This window comes from Vipera berus, assembly GCF_964194415.1.
Source record: "Vipera berus genome assembly, chromosome: 2".
NCBI classification, from domain to species: Eukaryota; Metazoa; Chordata; class Lepidosauria; order Squamata; family Viperidae; genus Vipera; species Vipera berus.
In genome coordinates, this window is record NC_138203.1 from 285,509,497 (window position 1) to 285,528,235 (window position 18,739).

The 18,739-nt window shown below is 41.9% G+C and overlaps 1 protein-coding gene across 1 annotated transcript; it reads left to right on the plus strand.

Moving 5' to 3' along the window:
- Positions 1-1,918: 1,918 nt before the first annotated feature.
- On the plus strand, positions 1,919-14,621 carry LOC308663050 (vomeronasal type-2 receptor 26-like; the record flags this gene model as incomplete). Its single annotated transcript, XM_081319192.1, has 7 exons — positions 1,919-2,004; positions 4,026-4,083; positions 6,362-6,574; positions 11,351-11,477; positions 12,975-13,860; positions 14,304-14,385; positions 14,445-14,621. The coding sequence occupies 7 exons, from the start codon at positions 1,919-1,921 to the stop codon at positions 14,619-14,621; spliced, it is 1,629 nt and encodes a 542-aa protein (XP_081175318.1).
- Positions 14,622-18,739: the final 4,118 nt, after the last annotated feature.

An 18,739-nucleotide genomic window follows, 5' to 3' on the forward strand; every position in this document is an offset into this window, starting at 1 on the left:
TTTTTGAGTGTCCTTGAGTTGAGTGTCCTTTGGCCACCTAATGAGAAGGAAGGACTCACTGGAGAAGAGCCTGATGCTGGGAAAGGTTGAGGGCAAGAGAAGAAGGGGACGACAGAGAGTGAGGTGGCTGGATGGAGTCACTGAAGCAGTAGGCGTGAGCTTAAATGGACTCCAGAAGATGGTAGAGGACAGGAAGGCCTGGAGGAACGTTGTCCATAGGGTCGCGATGGGTCAGACACGACTTCGCAACTAACAACAGCAACAGAGTTGAGTTGAGTTGAGTTGAGTTGAATTGAAATGTATGAGACATCAGGGAATGTCTCCTACATTTATTAGGAGAATGGAAACAAGCCATCCAAATAAGTAATAAAATTGTAAAGCAGAAACAAAAGAAAATCCCTGCTAATAATATATTTTTTCCTGTAAGCTGGGACATGTTTAAAATATATTGTAAGATATTTTAACATTTTACTATTTTATAGTACTATAGCACAAATACTGTTTTACTATTTTTTAGGAAACTACAGAAAGCTGGAAGAATAATTTAATCAAATGGTTGTTGTAATTCAGGCATAGAAACTTTTGTTCTTAACTGAATTAGAAGCATAGTAGTGAATTATTTTAAATAAAGCACAGTTTTCACCAAATTTATCCTATACTTAAATTTGTAGGAGCTCATCCACAAAATACTGGAAAATGCTTTCCTACCTTTTTGCTCTTCAGGAGATCAACCAGGATCCTCATCTCCTGCCTAATTTGACAATGGGTTATAATATCTATGAAGGTTATTTCAATGCACGAATGACTGCCGATGCTTTGTTGGACCTGCTTTCAGCTGGGGAGGCCAATGTCCCCAATTACAGCTGTGGAAGGCAGAAAACCCCATTGGTGGTTCTTGAAGGTGCAGAAACTGATATCTCCATTCAGATCTCAACCTTTCTGGATGCCTACAAAATCCCACAGGTGTGTCTTTTCTGGGAAGACAACTGTTAGTTTTGCGACTTTCAATCAGAGCTAAAAGAACATATCAAATGGCGTTTGATAATGAAAGTGATACTTTAAGGATGAAAGTTCAGTTACAGATCATAGAAGATAGAATAACAGAGTTGGAAGGGAAGTCTTTTAGTCCAACCCCTGCTCAAGCAGAAGACCTACCATGAGGGTGAACAGTCATTCTCCAAGATGTTTCCTAACATCTCACTACCAGGCTAGGTAACATCTTCAGCAGAGTTTAGGCAATGTCCGTGTTCTTCTGTGTCATGGTTCCGATAGATGAAACTAATTAAAAGAACTCCAAGGCAAGAATTTCTTCCTCAAAAAACATTTTATTTAGGAATCAAAGTATCGGCACTTACATAGTTGAACCCCAAACTAAAAGTTCCCTCCCCTGATACAAAGTTACAAGTTGCATTTCCCACCCCAAATCAAGCTGTCACACATCACATTCTCCAATTACAATTAAATGCAGGCTTTTCTCCCCCACCCTTTTGCCACCAAAATGCTACTATTCACTCTGACATTTAATATGTCTGCAGCTGCACTTGTTTCGACTAACTAAGAATGCATAGTTCTCTTCCTCTCCCGACCCTCCTTTGCCTGTCTACATGAGAATCCCCAACTATAGAATGGAAAGTTATAGAGAAAAGTAAAATGGCTACAGTTTCTTCATTTGTCACAATGCTGGCACTTCTATTTATAAAGGTATCAGGTGTGGGTGTATCAGGTGAGGGTCTTGTGAGGGGTTAGGTGTGAATCATCGGTGAGAGGGGAGGTTTGCATGGGTTGGTTGAGGCTGGTGCTGTCACTGGTTGGCTGTGCAGTTGATTTGGATTCTGAGGGGTTCGTAGGCTGTTTGTAGATTGATGTGGCTGTTGATTGAGTTGTTTATGGAGTGCTAGGGTTTGATGAACTCACGAGCATGGCGAGTGGTAGCCTGGCCGATGATGTGCGTTTTGCTGCAATCAAACTGGCAAGAACACTGACACTACCTAAACTTCTAGCCTGGTAATGAAACATTGTGGGTAATGGAACCCACACACTCAGAGAACGAACCTTCACCCTCATCCTACACATGAGCTACAGATATTCGCCAATATTGCAAACCCTACACCTTTTCAGATAAATGGCTGTCCAATCTCTTTTTAAAAGCCTCCAGAGATGGAGCACCCACAACTTCTGAAAGCAAGCTATGCTTTTTCTCCCGTCATAGTCCAAATCCAGACTGAGACACTCTCGTGTGCCCCAAGAAATACATTTATATTATCACAAAATAAAATTCCCACTTGGTACAGATTTAATAAAACCCAAATTGAATTGGAACATTATCTGAGGTGTGTTACAGTGCCATTCCTTCAAGAGGCACTTAGGAGATTGGGCTCCAGCAAATGGCATCTGCAACTATAGAGAGGGCAGATTTCTCAAGATCTTATATAATATCTCTCCCCCCACCCTCTTGCTCCAAGGAAATTATAGAAAATTTTACCCATTATTTACTGTACTGCTCTATTTCTGCTTCAGCATGTTGAAAATTTCTGGACCCACTCTTGTTTAGAAAATTAACTTGGCCTCATTCATGGAACAACCTGCCTCCAGAAGTTGTGAATGCTCCAACACTGGAGGTTTCTGAGAAGAGATTGGACAACTAGTTGTCTGAAATGGTATAGGGTTTCCTGTCTGAGCAAGGGGTTGGATTACAACACCTCCAAGGTTGCTTCAAATTCTGTTATTCTGTTAATGAACGTAGACAAGGAGATAATGCTGTGGAAATTAGTAAACTTTGCACAGGCTGCTTCTAAACAAAAGAGAATGTTCTATCAAAAGTTCCTAAGTTTTAAGAAGAGATTAGACAACCATCTGTCTGAAATGGTATAGGATTTCCTGCTTGAGCAGGGGGCTGTAGTAGAAGATCCCTTCCAATTTTGTTATTCTGTTACTTGCTGTTATAATATTGTTAATTTTCACTGATTTTTTTGGTATATTTTAATGTCTTGTATTAATATTGGCCACTTTTTTAAGATTTTAGGACCACTGGTACAAGCAATAAATTGATTGATTGATTGACCCTAGTGGTTCATTGTGATAGCAAAGTGCTGGATTCAAAGAGCAGTGCGAAGAGGAGCAATGTACTGTATAAGCTAAAGCAGCAGAGACATCCCCACCAAAGGGTCTTCACTGCAAGAGGCAGTCCTTTCTCTTCATATGGATAAGCATCTTCATATTGAGTCTTCATGGATCCCAAATTATAATCTACTTATTTTCTCTCCTTCTCAGATCAGTTACACATTTGCTTCACACATTCTGAGTGACAAGACTCAGTTTCCTTTTTTCTATCCAATGGTCCCCATTGAAGGAGTCCAATATCCAGGAATTATCAAACTTCTCCTCCATTTCAAGTGGACGCTGGTTGGTTTGGTGGCTCCAGACACTAGCAATGGCCAGAGATTCATGAATATGTTGATTTCTATGCTGACAAAGAAAGGCATTTGTGCGGTTATATCACAAAGTTTCACAGTGATTGCCAGTGAGTTCAGAGTAAAATTTAGTCAATACAACAAGTGGAAACAAGTCAATGTCTTTGTTTATCATGCAGAGATGAGTTCTTTCCTAGAAGGCATAGCAGTGATAGAAAAAGTGCTCACGGCCTTTAAGAAACCCATTGTAGGAAAAATTTGGATCACAACAGCCCGCTGGGACTTCACTTTAGGTCTGAAGGTTTCTATCTCTTCTTTCCACAACATCCATGCCATTTTTTCCTTTCTCATGAAAACGAAGAAAGTGGCAAACTATGGTGGATTTAAGCTCCTGTATTCTTTCATGGATCAATTTCTAGAGGAAAGCTTCAGATGTTCATATGCCAAGGCTGCATCCTCTGTGAAAATCTGGAGGCGATGCAGAGAGAGAGAAGACCTGGAGTCTCTACCCCGAGAGAAGACAGAACAGATCCTGGCTCTAGATAGTTATTTCATTTATAATACGATCTGGGCTGTGGCACGGGCCTTGAGTTCGGCCAATTTATCCCAATCTAGGAGGGCAGTGAGAAAAGTTGGCAAGTGGTTGGAGGCCCAAAGTCTGAAGCCTTGGCAGGTACGTCTTCTCCATGATATACATGACTTCTGTGCAACTATTTTGAAAAAAATATATTCTGTAATGAATCTGTAATGAGAATATGTTGCCTTCGCCACCGGCCATCTGTAAGGACCTACCCCAGCTGATCCCTCAGGAAAGCAAGAATCTTGAATCCATTGACTTGAATCAAGTTTGAATTCTAGAACAGAACAGAACAGAACAGAACAGAACAGAACAGAACAGAACAGAACAGAACAGAACAGAACAGAACAGAACAGAACAGAACAGAACAGAACAGAATAGAATAGAATAGAATAGAATAGAATAGAATAGAATAGGAGTAAAGTAGTCCTTCTCTTCACTAGATGAGCCATGCCCAGTTCCTGTAACCCTTCTTCATATTTTTTAGCCTCCAATCACCTAATCATCTTTATTCCCCTTCTGTGCACTTTTTCTAGTCTCAACATCTGTTTATAGTGTGGTGACCAAAACTGGTTGCAGTAAAAGAACTTTTACTGAGAGAAAGTGGTTGCAGAAAAGTCAGGTGGAATCTGAAGGTCCTGTGCAGAGCACAAACCAATTCTTTCATTTTCCCCAAGTCCCAACCCCTCGACCAGTCCACTGGCAGCCAATGTGATGCTGCAAGGATGTTTTGAGAATGCTGAGATGCTGGTCGATAACAGGTCACTCTGAGGGCACAACAGCTTTGGAACTTGGCAAAAACCAGCTGGGAAGGAGTCTGTCCCATCTCCAAAGACAATTCCTCTCCCTAATTCCCAAGTGTTGCAGCAAAGTGAAAGCATCCCAAAAATGCCAACATCCCCCCGCCAACCAACAGAATAGCAAGACACAACTGTGAACCTGACACCCTCTTTGTTCTTCATTTCATACAACAACATCTGCTTCTTGACAATTACATTGCATCTCTCCCTCCTTTCTGAGTTTTCTCTTTGCACACAATCACACAGCTATGTCCTCTCCTCTTCAGAGCTCTCCCCACTGATGGAGTATAAATGTCTGCTAAGGAGTAGTGCTAAGGCTCTTGTTGTTGTTAGTTGCGAAGTCATGTCCAACCCATCACAACCCTATGGACAATGTTCCTCCAGGCCTTCCTGTCCTCTACCATCTTCTGGAGTCCATTTAAGCTCACGCCTACTGCTTCAGTGACTCCATCCAGCCACCTCCTTCTCTGTCGTCCCCTTCTTCTATTGCCCTCAATCTTTCCCAGCATTAGGCTCTTCTCCAGTGAGTCCTTCCTTCTCATTAGGTGGCCAAAGTATTTGAGTTTTAGCTTCAGGATCTGGCCTTCTAAAGAGCAGTCAGGATTGATCTCCTCTAGGACTGACCGGTTTGAGCTAAGGCTCTACCACCTGCTAAATCTCAAGTTTTGCTCCAATGGTCCAGAGCCTTGGCTGCAATCAATTCTCTTACTCTAAGATTGATTAGACACAACCCATGAGGAAGGGTCTGAACAAGCATCAGCACAATTCCAACTTCTCTAAGTAGAGTCAGTCTCCTTCATTCTCGAAAGAGAGATTCTCAGGGGTGAAAGAGAGACTGGCAGAATAACAGAGTTGAAAGGGACCTTGGAGGTCTTCAGTCCCCAGCTCAAGCAGGAGACCCTATATCAGGGCTCCCCAACCCCTGGGCCACAGCCAGTCCTGGGTTGTGGCCCATTCAGAACTGGGCCATGGAAGTGGTAGGCAAGTGTGTGAGCATCTATGAGAATTTAATAGATTATTCAATTCAGTGAAGTTCAGAAAGTGGCAAAGAAAATGGCAGACGTTTCTCCGGGATTTATACATTATGTTTTCTGTGATATACTTTTTTTTCCTCAGCAGCAGTATCATCATATGCAAAAGATCAGGTCCACATATGAAAGTCCAATTAAACTGATGTATTGCTAAACAGCCTATGCACAGGAATCTTCTAGATGAATGGTTAGCACCTGCTTGGAGTTAGATAAGGGTCCATGGATTGGTCTTCGTCCACTTGGGGTTACACAGGGATTCTCGTGTGATCCCTCTCTTAACTCCAACCAAAAGATCTGCCAGGACGTCTCCTACAAGCATCCAATTCATCTTCTATATAGAGAGTCATTTTCTCTTCTCCCCAACCTTCTATAATAAAAGCCAAACTACAATAACCTAGAAGAGGAGACTGATCAGTGCAAGCGATGTTCACCTTCCTTCAAAAAGCACAGAAGTGCAAGCTGAAGCAGTGAATGATGGCTATAGGATAGATGGAAGAAATTTTGACTTCCTTCCTAAACCTTGTTTTCTCTTTTCCATCCCAGCTTCACTCCTTCCTCCAGAACCCTCAGTTTTATAATAATTCCATGGAAGGCGTATACTTGGATGAGAAAGGAGACCTGGCGGCTAACTTAGACATCACAACCTCTGTAATTTCTGCCAATAAAACCATAACTGGAATGACATTGGGGCATCTAGAAAAACAGAAATTCACAATCGACCGAAATATTACTGCACAAATGGAAATGCTGAGCAAAGTGAGTATTGGTTTCATTTCATACCTTTTAATGCCTTTAGTAATATAGTGGCTCTCAAATTCAGAAGGGGAAATCAAATGTCAATCAATTTTATCCCATTAGTTCTTGAAGGTAAATGATATATTATTTGACACTGATATATTATTCACTGCAGTTGTTAAGTGAATCATGTGGTCATTAAGCAAATCCAGCTTTCCTCATTGACTTTGCATGTCAGTAGACAACTGAGAAGGTCATACATGGTATTCACAGAAGCCCAGGATGTGGCAAACATCATAAACATCACTTCTTGCCAAGTGCCCAAATTTTGATTGTTTGACCTTGGGGATCGTGCAATAATTGCAAGCATGAGAACTGATCGCAACTCACATTTTTCAGTCACATTGTAACCTCCAACTATTGCTAAGTAAATAGTTGTAAGTCGAGGACTACCTGTATTCCATCCAATGTTGATCTGAATAATGTAACATTAATAACAGAATAACAGAGTTGGAGGGGACTTTGGAGGACTTCTCGTCCAATCCCCTGCTCAGGCAGGAAACCCTATACCATTTCAGACAAATTGTTTTCCAATTTCTTTTTAAAAACTTCCAATGTTAGAGCATTCACGACTTCTGGAGGCAAGTTGTTACACTGGTTAACTGTTATAACCATCAGGAAATTTCTCCTTAGTTCTAGGTTGCTTCTCTCTTAGATTAATCTCCATCCATTGCTTCTTGTCCTGCCTTCAGCACTGTGTTGGCTTTTTTGGCAGCTGCAGCACACTGCTGGCTCATATTTAAGTGATTGTACATTTCAATCACTTCATTTCAATATATTTCTGTCCCCATAAACATTAATTCGCCATTTCCATCTATGGAAGGGTGGGGGTACAGTCCCCTCCTTTCTCACTTTCAGAGGATTTTTTGCTTCTTGGGGATCTTTTTCAGGTAATCAGTTACAAGATAGGAGAGAGAAGATCAATATTCTCACCCAGTTCCAAGCATGCTGTTCACAGTTGTTCTGGTTAATGCTTTTGGACTTCAGCTGCCAGTAGCTTGGGCTAATCAGCAAGGTGTGGCTAGCCTTTCTTTGTGGGGTTAGAGGGCTTCCCTCAGATCAAACATATCAACCGCCCTCATTCAGCAATCAGCAGGAGGGACCTCTTTCTTTGTCACCTCTCTGGGATGACTTTCGACCCATTTAGGGTCCCCTGGCAGGGTGAAACCAGTTGTGGGGTGCGGAGCCCCAAAATCCCTCAGGTGCATTGCTATGACCCAAGACCAGAAGGCTTCTTAGCTCAGGTGTTAGTTGCCTTGATGGTATTTCCTCCACTGATTTGGACTAAGATCTTCTTTGCTATATTCACTTCTAAAATGTTTCTTGACATAATAATAATAATAATAATAATAATAATAATAATAATAATAATAATAATAATAATAATAATAATAAGAAGAAGAAGAAGAAGAAGAAGAAGAAGAAGAAGAAGAAGAAGAAGAAGAAGAAGAAGAAGAAGAAGAAGAAGAAGAAGAAGAAGAAGAAGAAGAAGTTGGAAGGGAACTTGAAGGTCATCTAGTCCAACCCCCTGCTAAGGCAGGAAACCCTATACCATTTCAGACAAATGGCTGGCCAGTCTCTTCTTAAAAACTTCCAGTGTTGGAGCATTCACCACTTCTAGAGGCAGGTTGTTCCACTGGTTAGTTGTTCTAACTGTCAGGAAGTTTCTCCTTAGTTCTAGGTTGCTTCTCTCCTTGACTAGTTTCCATCCGTTGCTTCTTGTCCTGCTTTCAGGTGCTTTGGAGAATAGCTTGGCTCCCTCTTCTTTGTGGCAGCCCCTGAGATATTGGAACACTGCTATCATGTCACCCCTCACCCTTCTCTTCATTAAACTACACATACCCAATTCCAGCAACCGTTCCCAATATGTTTTAGCCTCCAGTCCCCCAATCATCTTTCTTGCTCTTCTCTGTACTCTTTCTAGAGTCTCGACATCTTTTTTACATCGTGGTGACCAAAACTGGATGCAGTATTCCAGATGTGGCCTTACCAAGGCATTGTAAAGTGGTATTAGTACTTCACGTGATCTTGATTCTATCCCTCTGTTAATGCAGCCTAGCACTGTGTTGGCTTTTTTGGCAGCTGCAGCATACTGCTGGCTCATATTTAAGCGATTGTCCACTAGGACTCCGAGATCTCTCTCACAGTTACTACTATCGAGCAAGGTACCACCTATACTATACCTGTGCATTTGATTTTTCCTGCCTAAATGCAGAACCTTACTTTTTTCACCATTGAATTTCATTTTGTTAGATAGCGCCCAGTGTTCGAGTCTGTCCAGATCCTCCTGTATCTTAAGCCTATCTTCTGGAGTATTGGCTATTCCTGCCAGCTTGGTGTCATCTGCAAATTTGATGAGTTCCCCATCTATCCCCTCATCCAAATCGTTGATGAAGATGTTGAAGAGCACTGGGCCCAGAACAGAGCCCTGGGGCACCCCACTACACACTTCCTTCCATGTAGATGCAGTTCCATTGAGGACCACACGCTGAGTATGGCCTGTCAGCCAGCTATGAATCCATCTGGTGGTGATGCTATCTAACCCACATTTTTCTATCTTATCAAGTAGTAGGTTGTGATCTACTTTATCAAATGCCTTACTGAAATTCAAGTAAATTATATCTACAGCATTCCTCTGGTCCACTAGTTTTGTCACTTGGTCAAAGAATGCAATAAGGTTTGTCTGGCATGATCTGTTTTTGACAAACCCATGTTGGCTTTTAGTGATAACTTTGTTCGCATCAAGGTGTTCGCTGATTTGTTGTTTGATTATCTTTTCCAGAATTTTCCCAGGTATTGAGGTCAGGCTGATAGGTCTGTAGTTTTCTGGATCTATTTTTTTCCCTTTTTTGAAGATGGGAACTACATCAGCTCTCTTCCAGTCCTCTGGTAGTTCCCCAGTGCTCCAGGATCTTTGAAAAATATAATTCAATGGTTCTGAGATCACGTCTGCCAGTTCCTTGAGAACCTTGGGGTGTAATCCATCTGGTCCTGGTGATTTGAACTCGTCTAGGCTGGACAGGTGCTCACTTACCATTTTCTTGCCTATCTTAACTTGCGTTTCTATTCTGTTTTTTTTATGGCACTGGTTTTGGTTGGTTGGACTGTTTTTTCCCTTTGTGTAAAGACAGATGCAAAAAATGAGTTAAATAGTTCTGCTTTCTCCCTGTTGCTTGTCACCTTCTTGCCACTTTCCCCCACTAATGGACCAATCATTTCCTTAACTTTTTTCTTGTTTCTTATTTTCCGGCATATAAGACGACTTTTTAACCCATCAAAATCTTCTCAAAAGTCAGGGGTCGTCTTATACGCCGGGTGCTGAAACTTTAGGGACAGGGCTGGCTGGAAAACCTGGTGCGGATCTCCCATTTAGTCTGTGCAGGGAAAGCGGGACCAATTGGAGAAGAAGCTGCAGTCTGTGATTTTTTACAGGCTGGGGTCTGGGTGTCTTTCCTTCTAAAGTTGAAGAGCAGCTATAGTCTATCCCAACTTGAAAGGCAGGTGGGGAATGCAGCAGTCAGAGCAGCTGCTTAGCTCTAAGGACACATTTGACTCAGGAACTGGGCTGGCTGGCTGGAAAACCTGGAGCGGAACTCCCATTTGGTCTTCTTTTTTTTTATCCCATTTATATCCCGCCCTTCTCCGAAGACTCAGGGCGGCTTACAATTTAAAGCACAAATCAATGTGCTTAGCAATAGCCTTCATTCTATGTATATGCCTGCTTATTAGGGCTTTCACACACACACACACACACAAGCAGCATTATTACAAAGTCAGCTTATTGCTCCCAACAATCTGGGTCCTCATTTTACCTACCTCAGAAGAATGGAAGGCTGAGTCAACCTTGAGCCTGGTGGGATGCGAACCTGCACTAATTGCAGGCAGCTGGTGTTACTTAAGGCTCTGCGCAGGGAAAGCTTTAGAGTGAATTAGGAAAAGTGAAAAAGTGAATTAGGAAAATAGGGAACGGTTGCTGGAATTGGGTATGTGTAGTTTAACGAAGAAGGGACGCGGTGGCTCAGTGGGTTAGGACGCTGAGCTTGTCGATCGGAAGGTCGGCAGTTTGGCGGGTCGAATCCGCGTAGCAGAGTGAGCGCCTGTTACTCGTCCCAGCTTCTGCCCACCTAGCAGTTCGAAAGCACGTAAAAATGCAAGTAGAAAAATAGGGACCACTCCGGTGGGAAGGTAACAGCGTTCCGTGCACCTTTGGCGTCTAGTCATGCCGGCCACATGACCACGGAGATGTCCTCGGACAATACTAAGTTTTCAATGTATAGTATTTTCCTTACTCGAATAAATTCAAAATTACATATCACATTCCTTTCTCTCTAATTCATTTATCTAGCCATTGATAGAATTTATTCCAAGTTCTATAGTAAACTGAATGCTCTTCTCTTTAATGTCTAAAGTTAATTATCTATTTCTGCACAATCCAATATTTTCATATTTAATACTTCTTCAGTCAGTAACTTTTCATTTTTCCAGTATTGGGCATACATAATTCTCGCTGCTGTCAGTACATGTAATATTAGGTATCCGCTCTCCTTGTCATAGTTGGGACCTATCATTCCTAACAAAAACAATTCTGGTTTGAATTCTATTTGTTTTTTCATCATCTTCTCCAACCCTAAGTGTATCTTAAGCCACAGCTAATTCATTTTGATAAGGTGGTCCATCCTTTCCTATTTTTTCTCAAAACGAGTTCATATTCTGAATGTTCTTCCTTTCCCTCCTCAGCCCCTCCCTCCTTCCAGGTGTGTGGAAAGTTGTCATCCCGGATTCAGGAAGGTGGCTCAGGAAGGGAAGCCCATCTGCTGCTATGACTGTATTCCTTGTGCAGAAGGAACCATCTCCACCCAGGAAGGTGGGTGACATCAGAGGGGACTCAGATAGGCAGATGTTGTTTAATATAATTTTAAAAATATATTCTATTCTATTCTATTCTATTCTGTTCTGTTCTATCCTATCCTATCCTATTCATCATAGTGGGTCTCCTTGAAAGAATCCTCTCTTAATCCATCTTTCTCTTTCCCTCATTATCCCAAAGATGCTTTTTCACGAGGCAACTGGACTTTCTTGTTTTACTTTCTTTCACTTTATCAGCTACCACATCAGTTACCAATTTGAAACTTGTAAAAAGCAGATAATTGGCTTGTAGTTGTCCTGTGCTGCCCCTTTTTTGGATCTTTCATTATCAGGTAGGTTTTTCCAGATGTTGATAAACTGCAAGGACAGCAAGTGAATGCAGACCAGTCAGATGTTTCAATCAAAAACCTTACAGCTCATTTCACCCAGTGCTGAAAGGTTAATGAATTTCTTTGCCCTTTTCTTCACTATTTATGCTGTTATTACAAGTTCTTTCATTTCAGCTTTTTTTTTAAATTTTGTTCACTTTCTCATCCTCTACTTCTTTCTTACCCACTTTATTAAACAAGCTTTATTCGTGTTATATTTCTTTGGGTTGTCCCATAGTGTGCATAGAATTGCACTGTTTCTTCTTCATCAGGTGTTGACTGGTTCACTGCAGTATCTTCATTGATGGACTGGTAGAAACCCGTAACTGAAATTCGAGATTTTAGTGTGCAATTCAAGTTTCATATCTGCTCATTTTCTTTGGTTACAGCTGTTATGTACAGCTTTATTATTTCCAGTGCTTCCTTGATTTTTCTTGCTTCTAGAAGTTGTTTCTTGATTGGTTTTTTTTAATCTTATTTTTCAGTTTTTTTATCTATTCTACTTTGCATATATTTGATGTCAGTGTACTGATTTATCTCAAAGGTACTTTTTTCACAAGGCAACTGGACTTCCTTGTTTTTCTTTGAAGAAGTTTTGCTTTTCATCCAAGAAGCTTCTTCAGCTGACTGGGTGGTGGGGAATGGAAGGATTTATACTCCTTGTAGACAGCTGGTCATTTGCATTCTTTTAGAGAGTTGTTCAGGCCACTTGGAGGTTTATCTGTGTCATCAGGGTCACCTGAGTAGTGCAAATGGGTGTGGAGAGTCCTCAACAACTCTCTAAAAGATTGCAAATCACCAGCTGTCTGCAAAGAGTATAAATCTTTCCATTCCCCACCATCCAGTCAAAGCTGAAGAAACTTCTTGGGTGAGAAGTGAAACATCCAGCTGCCTTGTGAAAAAGCATCTTTGGGATAACTATGACCTGGATGACTGAGAATCACCGTAGACAGGCTGATCTACAGAGTTTTCTGCATAGGAAATACATTATCTATTTCAGCATTCTGTATCTTCATTCTTATGTTTATCTCTCAACATTCATTCCTTACTAGTTTTATGCAAATTGTAGCTTCAATAAAAGGTGAAAGAACCAGCTTTAAGATGGCCAATACTCTTCCTATTTTCAGATTCAGAAAAATGCACCCCTTGTCCAGAAGATCAGCATCCAAATATCAGTCAAGATCACTGTATTCTTAAGATTAAAACCTTCCTAAATTATAAAGACTATTTAGGGGTCATCCTAATTTCCATTACCGTGTTCCTGTCTTTAACAACAGCCTTTGTCTTGGGAATCTTCATTAAATACCTAGACACTCCAATCATCAAAGCCAATAACAGAGACCTTTCCTACATCCTCCTGGTCTCCCTCCTGCTTTCCTTCTTCACTTCCTTCCTCTTCATTGGCCAGCCAAGGAGAGTCACCTGCCTTCTCCGACAGATAACCTTCAGCATTATCTTCTCAGTTGCCATTTCTTCTGTCTTGGCCAAAACAATCACAGTGGTGCTGGTTTTCTTGGCCACAAAACCAGGGAATAAAGTTCAGAAATGGCTGGGGAAGAGTTTGGCCAACTCCATCATCCTTTCTTGCTCTGGTATCCAGATAGTCATTTGCAGCAGCTGGCTTGGCACTTCTCCCCCATTTCCTGACTCTGATCTACACTCTCAGCCTGGAGAGATCATCCTACAATGCAATGAAGGATCTATTGCCATGTTTTACTGTGCTCTCGGCTACATGGGCTTCCTGGCTGCCATCTGTTTCACAGTAGCTTTCCTGGCCAGGAATCTACCTGGAACCTTCAATGAAGCCAAGTTGATCACCTTCAGCATGCTGGTCTTCTGCAGTGTCTGGGTCTCCTTTGTACCCACCTACCTGAGTACCAAAGGGAAGTACATGGTGGCTGTGCAGGTCTTCTCCATCTTGGCCTCCAGTGCTGGTCTATTGGGCTGTATCTTCATCCCCAAGTGCTACATTATCATTCTGAAGCCAGATCTGAATACAAAAGAACATTTAAAGTTAAAATAAAATAGTAATTGTTATGAATTACTGGCTAACAATGTCATTTGTTAAATCCAAGTGAAACATAACCCTATTTCACTAAAGGTAAATAAATAATGTGTTTCTTTGTGTATTTTTTCAGCTGAGTGTTTAAAATTACTGTGTGTCTCTACATCTCAGTAAAAATATTTATTTAATTTAAGGGTCACTCATCATTCAGAATTGTCACTTTAGGCACTATCTTGTCAACTACACGTCCTCAATGAAAGCAAACACGAATTTTCAACAGGAACGTGTGACAAAACAGAGGTTGCTTTATTCAGCTCCAATGCACATAAAGTGAAAACAAAGTCAGCACCGCTCCCAATGCTTACATAGTTGCCAGGTACAGGGCTCTGCCCTCAATCCATAGACCAATATCTGCCCACATTTCCATATAATTCCTCCTCCCCCCCTACAGCTCCGTTTGCTGCTGTCTCCAGATGCCAACCCCACGCGCATTCGTCAGCCTGTCTCCCCCCAGGCTGCCCACCCCCAACCAGGTAAGTAGACCATGTAACCCCCACCCTTATTCCTAAACATCTGGCCCCACCGTGCCCAGCTGCACAAGGAACACCGCAGCCCAAACTGCCCTCCGCAAACCCAAAGAAGTCTGTTCCTGGGCTCTTCTGGCCGGCAGCCATCCCAGCAGGGAGCTCCAAATGCTCCGCTGCCCCACCGGTCCCCACGCATAACCGGTCAGCAGTGCAGCCACCGGGACACTCCAGTCACCGCGTAGCCCTCTCCAACGCCTCCTGAATCAGCTGTTTGGTGGCAGACCCAGCAGGAAGGCCCGTTTGAGCAGCCATGCCTACCAGCATTTCCGGAAGCAGCTGGCAGGCAGCCGAAGAAGCAGGAAGCAGCTGGCAGTCGGCCGAAGAAGCAGGATGCCTGGGAAGGCCGGCGGTGTCCGTGGGGGAAGGAGAAGATGCAGCTGCCCAGAGGTAGGCCACATGGGGAGATTATCAGAAGCAGGGTGCTGACTGGAACTGAGGGAGAGGGGCTGGCACGAGAGACAGCCTCTCCCACTGAATGTTTAATTAATTGAAGAAATATACAATCAAGGTTTATTCTAATTTCATAAAGAGCAGTGATTTTCTCAAACCAAGAAACAGGCTATTCATTGTTGCTTTTTTAAAGAAAGAGCCAAATTGCCCTTGGATTAACTGAGGCCAACTATGAGACCTCTCATGCCAGGCAACCCAAACTTTATCTTGAGTTTTGCTGAATTTTAAAAGGAAAAAAAAAGGAATAAAATCAACGGGAAATGTTTTTGATGACACCCCACCCCACCCCCACTTTGTGAGCATTCAAAACAATTGGTTCAGGTAATCCTAAACTTACAATAGTTCACTTAGTGAGCATTTAAAGTTACTAAAAAAATAACATGCCACTTTTCACACTTATGACCATTGCAGGATCCCCATGACCATGTGATCAAAATTCGAATGCTTGGCAACTGTCTGATATTTATGATGGTTGCAAGGTCCTGAGGTCATGTCATACATTTTTGCATTCTTCTGACAAGCAAAGTCATAAAATGAGGCAAAACTCACTTAACAAATGTCTCTCTTAGGAACAGAAATTTTGGGCTTGATTGTGGTCATAAGCCGAGGACTACCTGTACTCTTGAATCTTTTTTTTTCAATTGCACACTGCTGTACAGAAGAACATAGATGGAATATAAATTTACTTTGTTGTGAAATTATTCATATTCATGGCCATGCTAAAAGTTTGGGGCCAAATTCTCCAATGTCCCTCAGTACCCATTTTCCAAGTTTCACAGTATCTCTGTGAGTTGTCTCTTTGGGCACCTACCTTCTGAATAATTCAAAGTTTCTAGAGGGGATTTTCCATTCCTCACAATTATCCCGATCATTGAGATGTATTTGTTGTCCTTCAATGAAGTCTCAAGAGACCTTACTAGAATTATTGAGCAGATTGGTCAACAAGCACATCAAAAAAAATGTTTGATGTCAAAGCCAGACACCAGAGGAATCCTGCATTATATCTTCTCATTAGAAAGAGAGCATGAGGAGATTTTTAAAGCAGGAAGGGGCTGTGCTTACTCCCCTCCCTTTCAGATGTGAAGTCTTGTCTGGCTCCTGAATTAGGAAGGCCATTGAAGATTGTATTTTGGAAGAGAGTTTTTATTTCTTCTACCTGCTCTTCTCTGTCTTTGAGAAGAAGTTTGCAGTGCACCACAGTGAATCATGCCAGGACATCATGTTGCTTCTACTTCTCATTGTGCTGCTTTTGTGGCCTCAGGGAGCTTTTCATTTGATAAATCCAAGAGAAATATAACCTTTTTTGACTAAAAGTAAAAAATAATAATTTTCTCCATGTATTTTTCCAGTGAGTGCTTAGAATTACTGTGTGCCTCTTGTTGTTGTTAGTTGCGAAGTCGTGTCCGACCCATCGCGACCTCATGGACAATGTTCCTCCAGGCCTTCCTGTCCTCTACCATCTTCTGGGGTCCATTTAAGCTCATGCCTACTTTCCTTCTAGTCTATCTCCATTGACCACCAACTGTGTTTTCCATTGTGCCATTGATCTTTACACAAAGCTTATGTTTCTACTCCTATTACTTCTAGGCACCTACTGCTTCAGTGACTCCATCCAGCCACCTCATTCTCTGTCGTCCCCTTCTTCTATTGCCCTCAATCTTTCCCAGCATTAGGCTCTTCTCCAGTGAGTCCTTCCTTCTCATTAGGTGGCCAAAGTATTTGAGTTTTAGCTTCAGAATCTGGCCTTCTAAAGAGCAGTCAGGGTTGATCTCCTCTAGGACTGACCGGTTTGATCGCCTTGCAGTCCAAGGGACTCACAGGAGTCTTCTCCAGCACCATAGTTCAAAGGCTTCAATTCTTTGGCGCTCAGCCTTTCTTATGGTCCAGTTTTCACTGCCATACATTGCAACTGGGAAGACCATAGCCTTGACTATACGAACTTTTGTTGACAGGGTGATGTCTCTGCTTTTTAGTGTGCTGTCTAGATTTGCCATGGCTTTCCTCCCAAGGAGCAAGCGTCTTTTAATTTCTTGGCTACAGTCCCCATCTGCAGTGATCTTGGAGCCCAGGAAAATAAAATCTGTCACTACCTCCATTTCTTCCCCATCTATTTGCCAGGAATTGAGAGGGCCAGATGCCATGATCTTGGTTTTCTTAATGTTTAGTTTCAACCCAAGTTTTGCACTCTCCTTCTTCACTCGCAACAAGAGGCTCTTTAGTTCCTCTTCACATTCTGCCATTAGAGTGGTATCATCTGCATATCTTAGGTTGTTGATGTTTCTTCCGGCAATCTTAATTCCAACTTTTGATTCATCTAGCCCTGCCTTTCTCATGATGTGCTCTGCATATAAGTTAAATAGGCAAGGCGACAGTATACAGCCTTGCCGGACTCCTTTCCCAATTTTGAACCAATCAGTGGTTCCGTGTCCAGTTCTCACTGTTGCTTCTTGGCCTGCATATAGGTTTCTCAAGAGACAAATAAGATGGTCTGGTATACCCATCTCTTTAAGGACTTGCCACAGTTTGTTATGATCCACACAATCAAAGGCTTTAGCATAGTCAATGAAGCAGAAGTAGATGTTTTTCTGGAACTCTCTAGCTTTATCCAAGATCCAGCGTATGTTAGCAATTTGATCTCTAGTTCCTCTGCCTCTTCGAAATCCTGCCTGTACTTCTGGTAGTTCTCGATCCACATACTGCTGGAGTCTAGCTTGTAGAATTTTAAGCATAACTTTACTAGCATGAGAAATGAGTGCAATGGTGCGATAGTTTGAACATTCTTTGGCATTGCCTTCTTTGGAATTAGAATGTAAATTGATCTTTTCCAATCCTGTGGCCACTGTTGAGTTTTCCAAATTTGCTGGCAAATTGAGTGTAGCACTTTTACTGCATCGTCTTTTAAGATTTTGAATAGCTCAGCTGGAATACTGTCACCTCCACTAGCTTTGTTGTTGCTCAGCTTTTCTAAGGCCCACTTCACTTCACATTCTAGGATGTCTGGCTCGAGGTCAGTGACCAACTCATTGTGATTATCAGGGACATTAAGCTCATTCTTGTATAGTTCTTCTGTGTAATTTTGCCACCTCTTCTTAATCTCTTCTGCCTCTGTTAGGTCCCTGCCATTTTGGTCCTTTATCATGCCCATTTTTGCATGAAACGTTCCCTTCATCTCACCAATTTTCTTGAAAAGATCTCTGGTTCTATTGTTTTCTTCTATTTCTTTGCATTGTTCATTTAAGAAGGCATTCTTATCTCTTCTAGCTATTCTTTGGAATTCTGCATTTAATTGGGCATATCTTTCTTTTTCTCCCTTGCCTTTCGCTTCCCTCCTTTCCTCAGCTATTTGCAAAGCTTCCTCAGACAGCCATTTTGCTTTCTTGCATTTCTTTTTCTTTGGGATGGTTTTGGTTGCTACCTGTTGTACAATGTTGCGAACCTCTGTCCATAGTTCTTCAGGCACTCTATCTATCAGATCTCATTCCTTAAATCTATTTGTCACCTCTACTGTATATTGAACAGGGATATGATTTAATTCATACCTGACTGGCCTAGCGCTTTTCCCTACTTTCTTTAATTTAAGCCTTAACTTTGCAACAAGAAGCTCATGGTCTGAGCCACAGTCAGCTCCTGGTCTTGTTTTTACTGACTGTATACAGCTTCTCCATCTTTGGCTGCAGAGCATATAGTCAATCTGATTTCTGTGTTGACCGTCTGGTGATGTCCATGTGTAAAGCCGTCTCTTGGGTTGTTGGAAAAGAGTGTTTGCTATGACCATCGTATTCTCTTGACAAAATTCTATCACCCTGTGCCCTGCTTCATTTTGTACTCCAAGGCCAAACTTGCCTGTTAT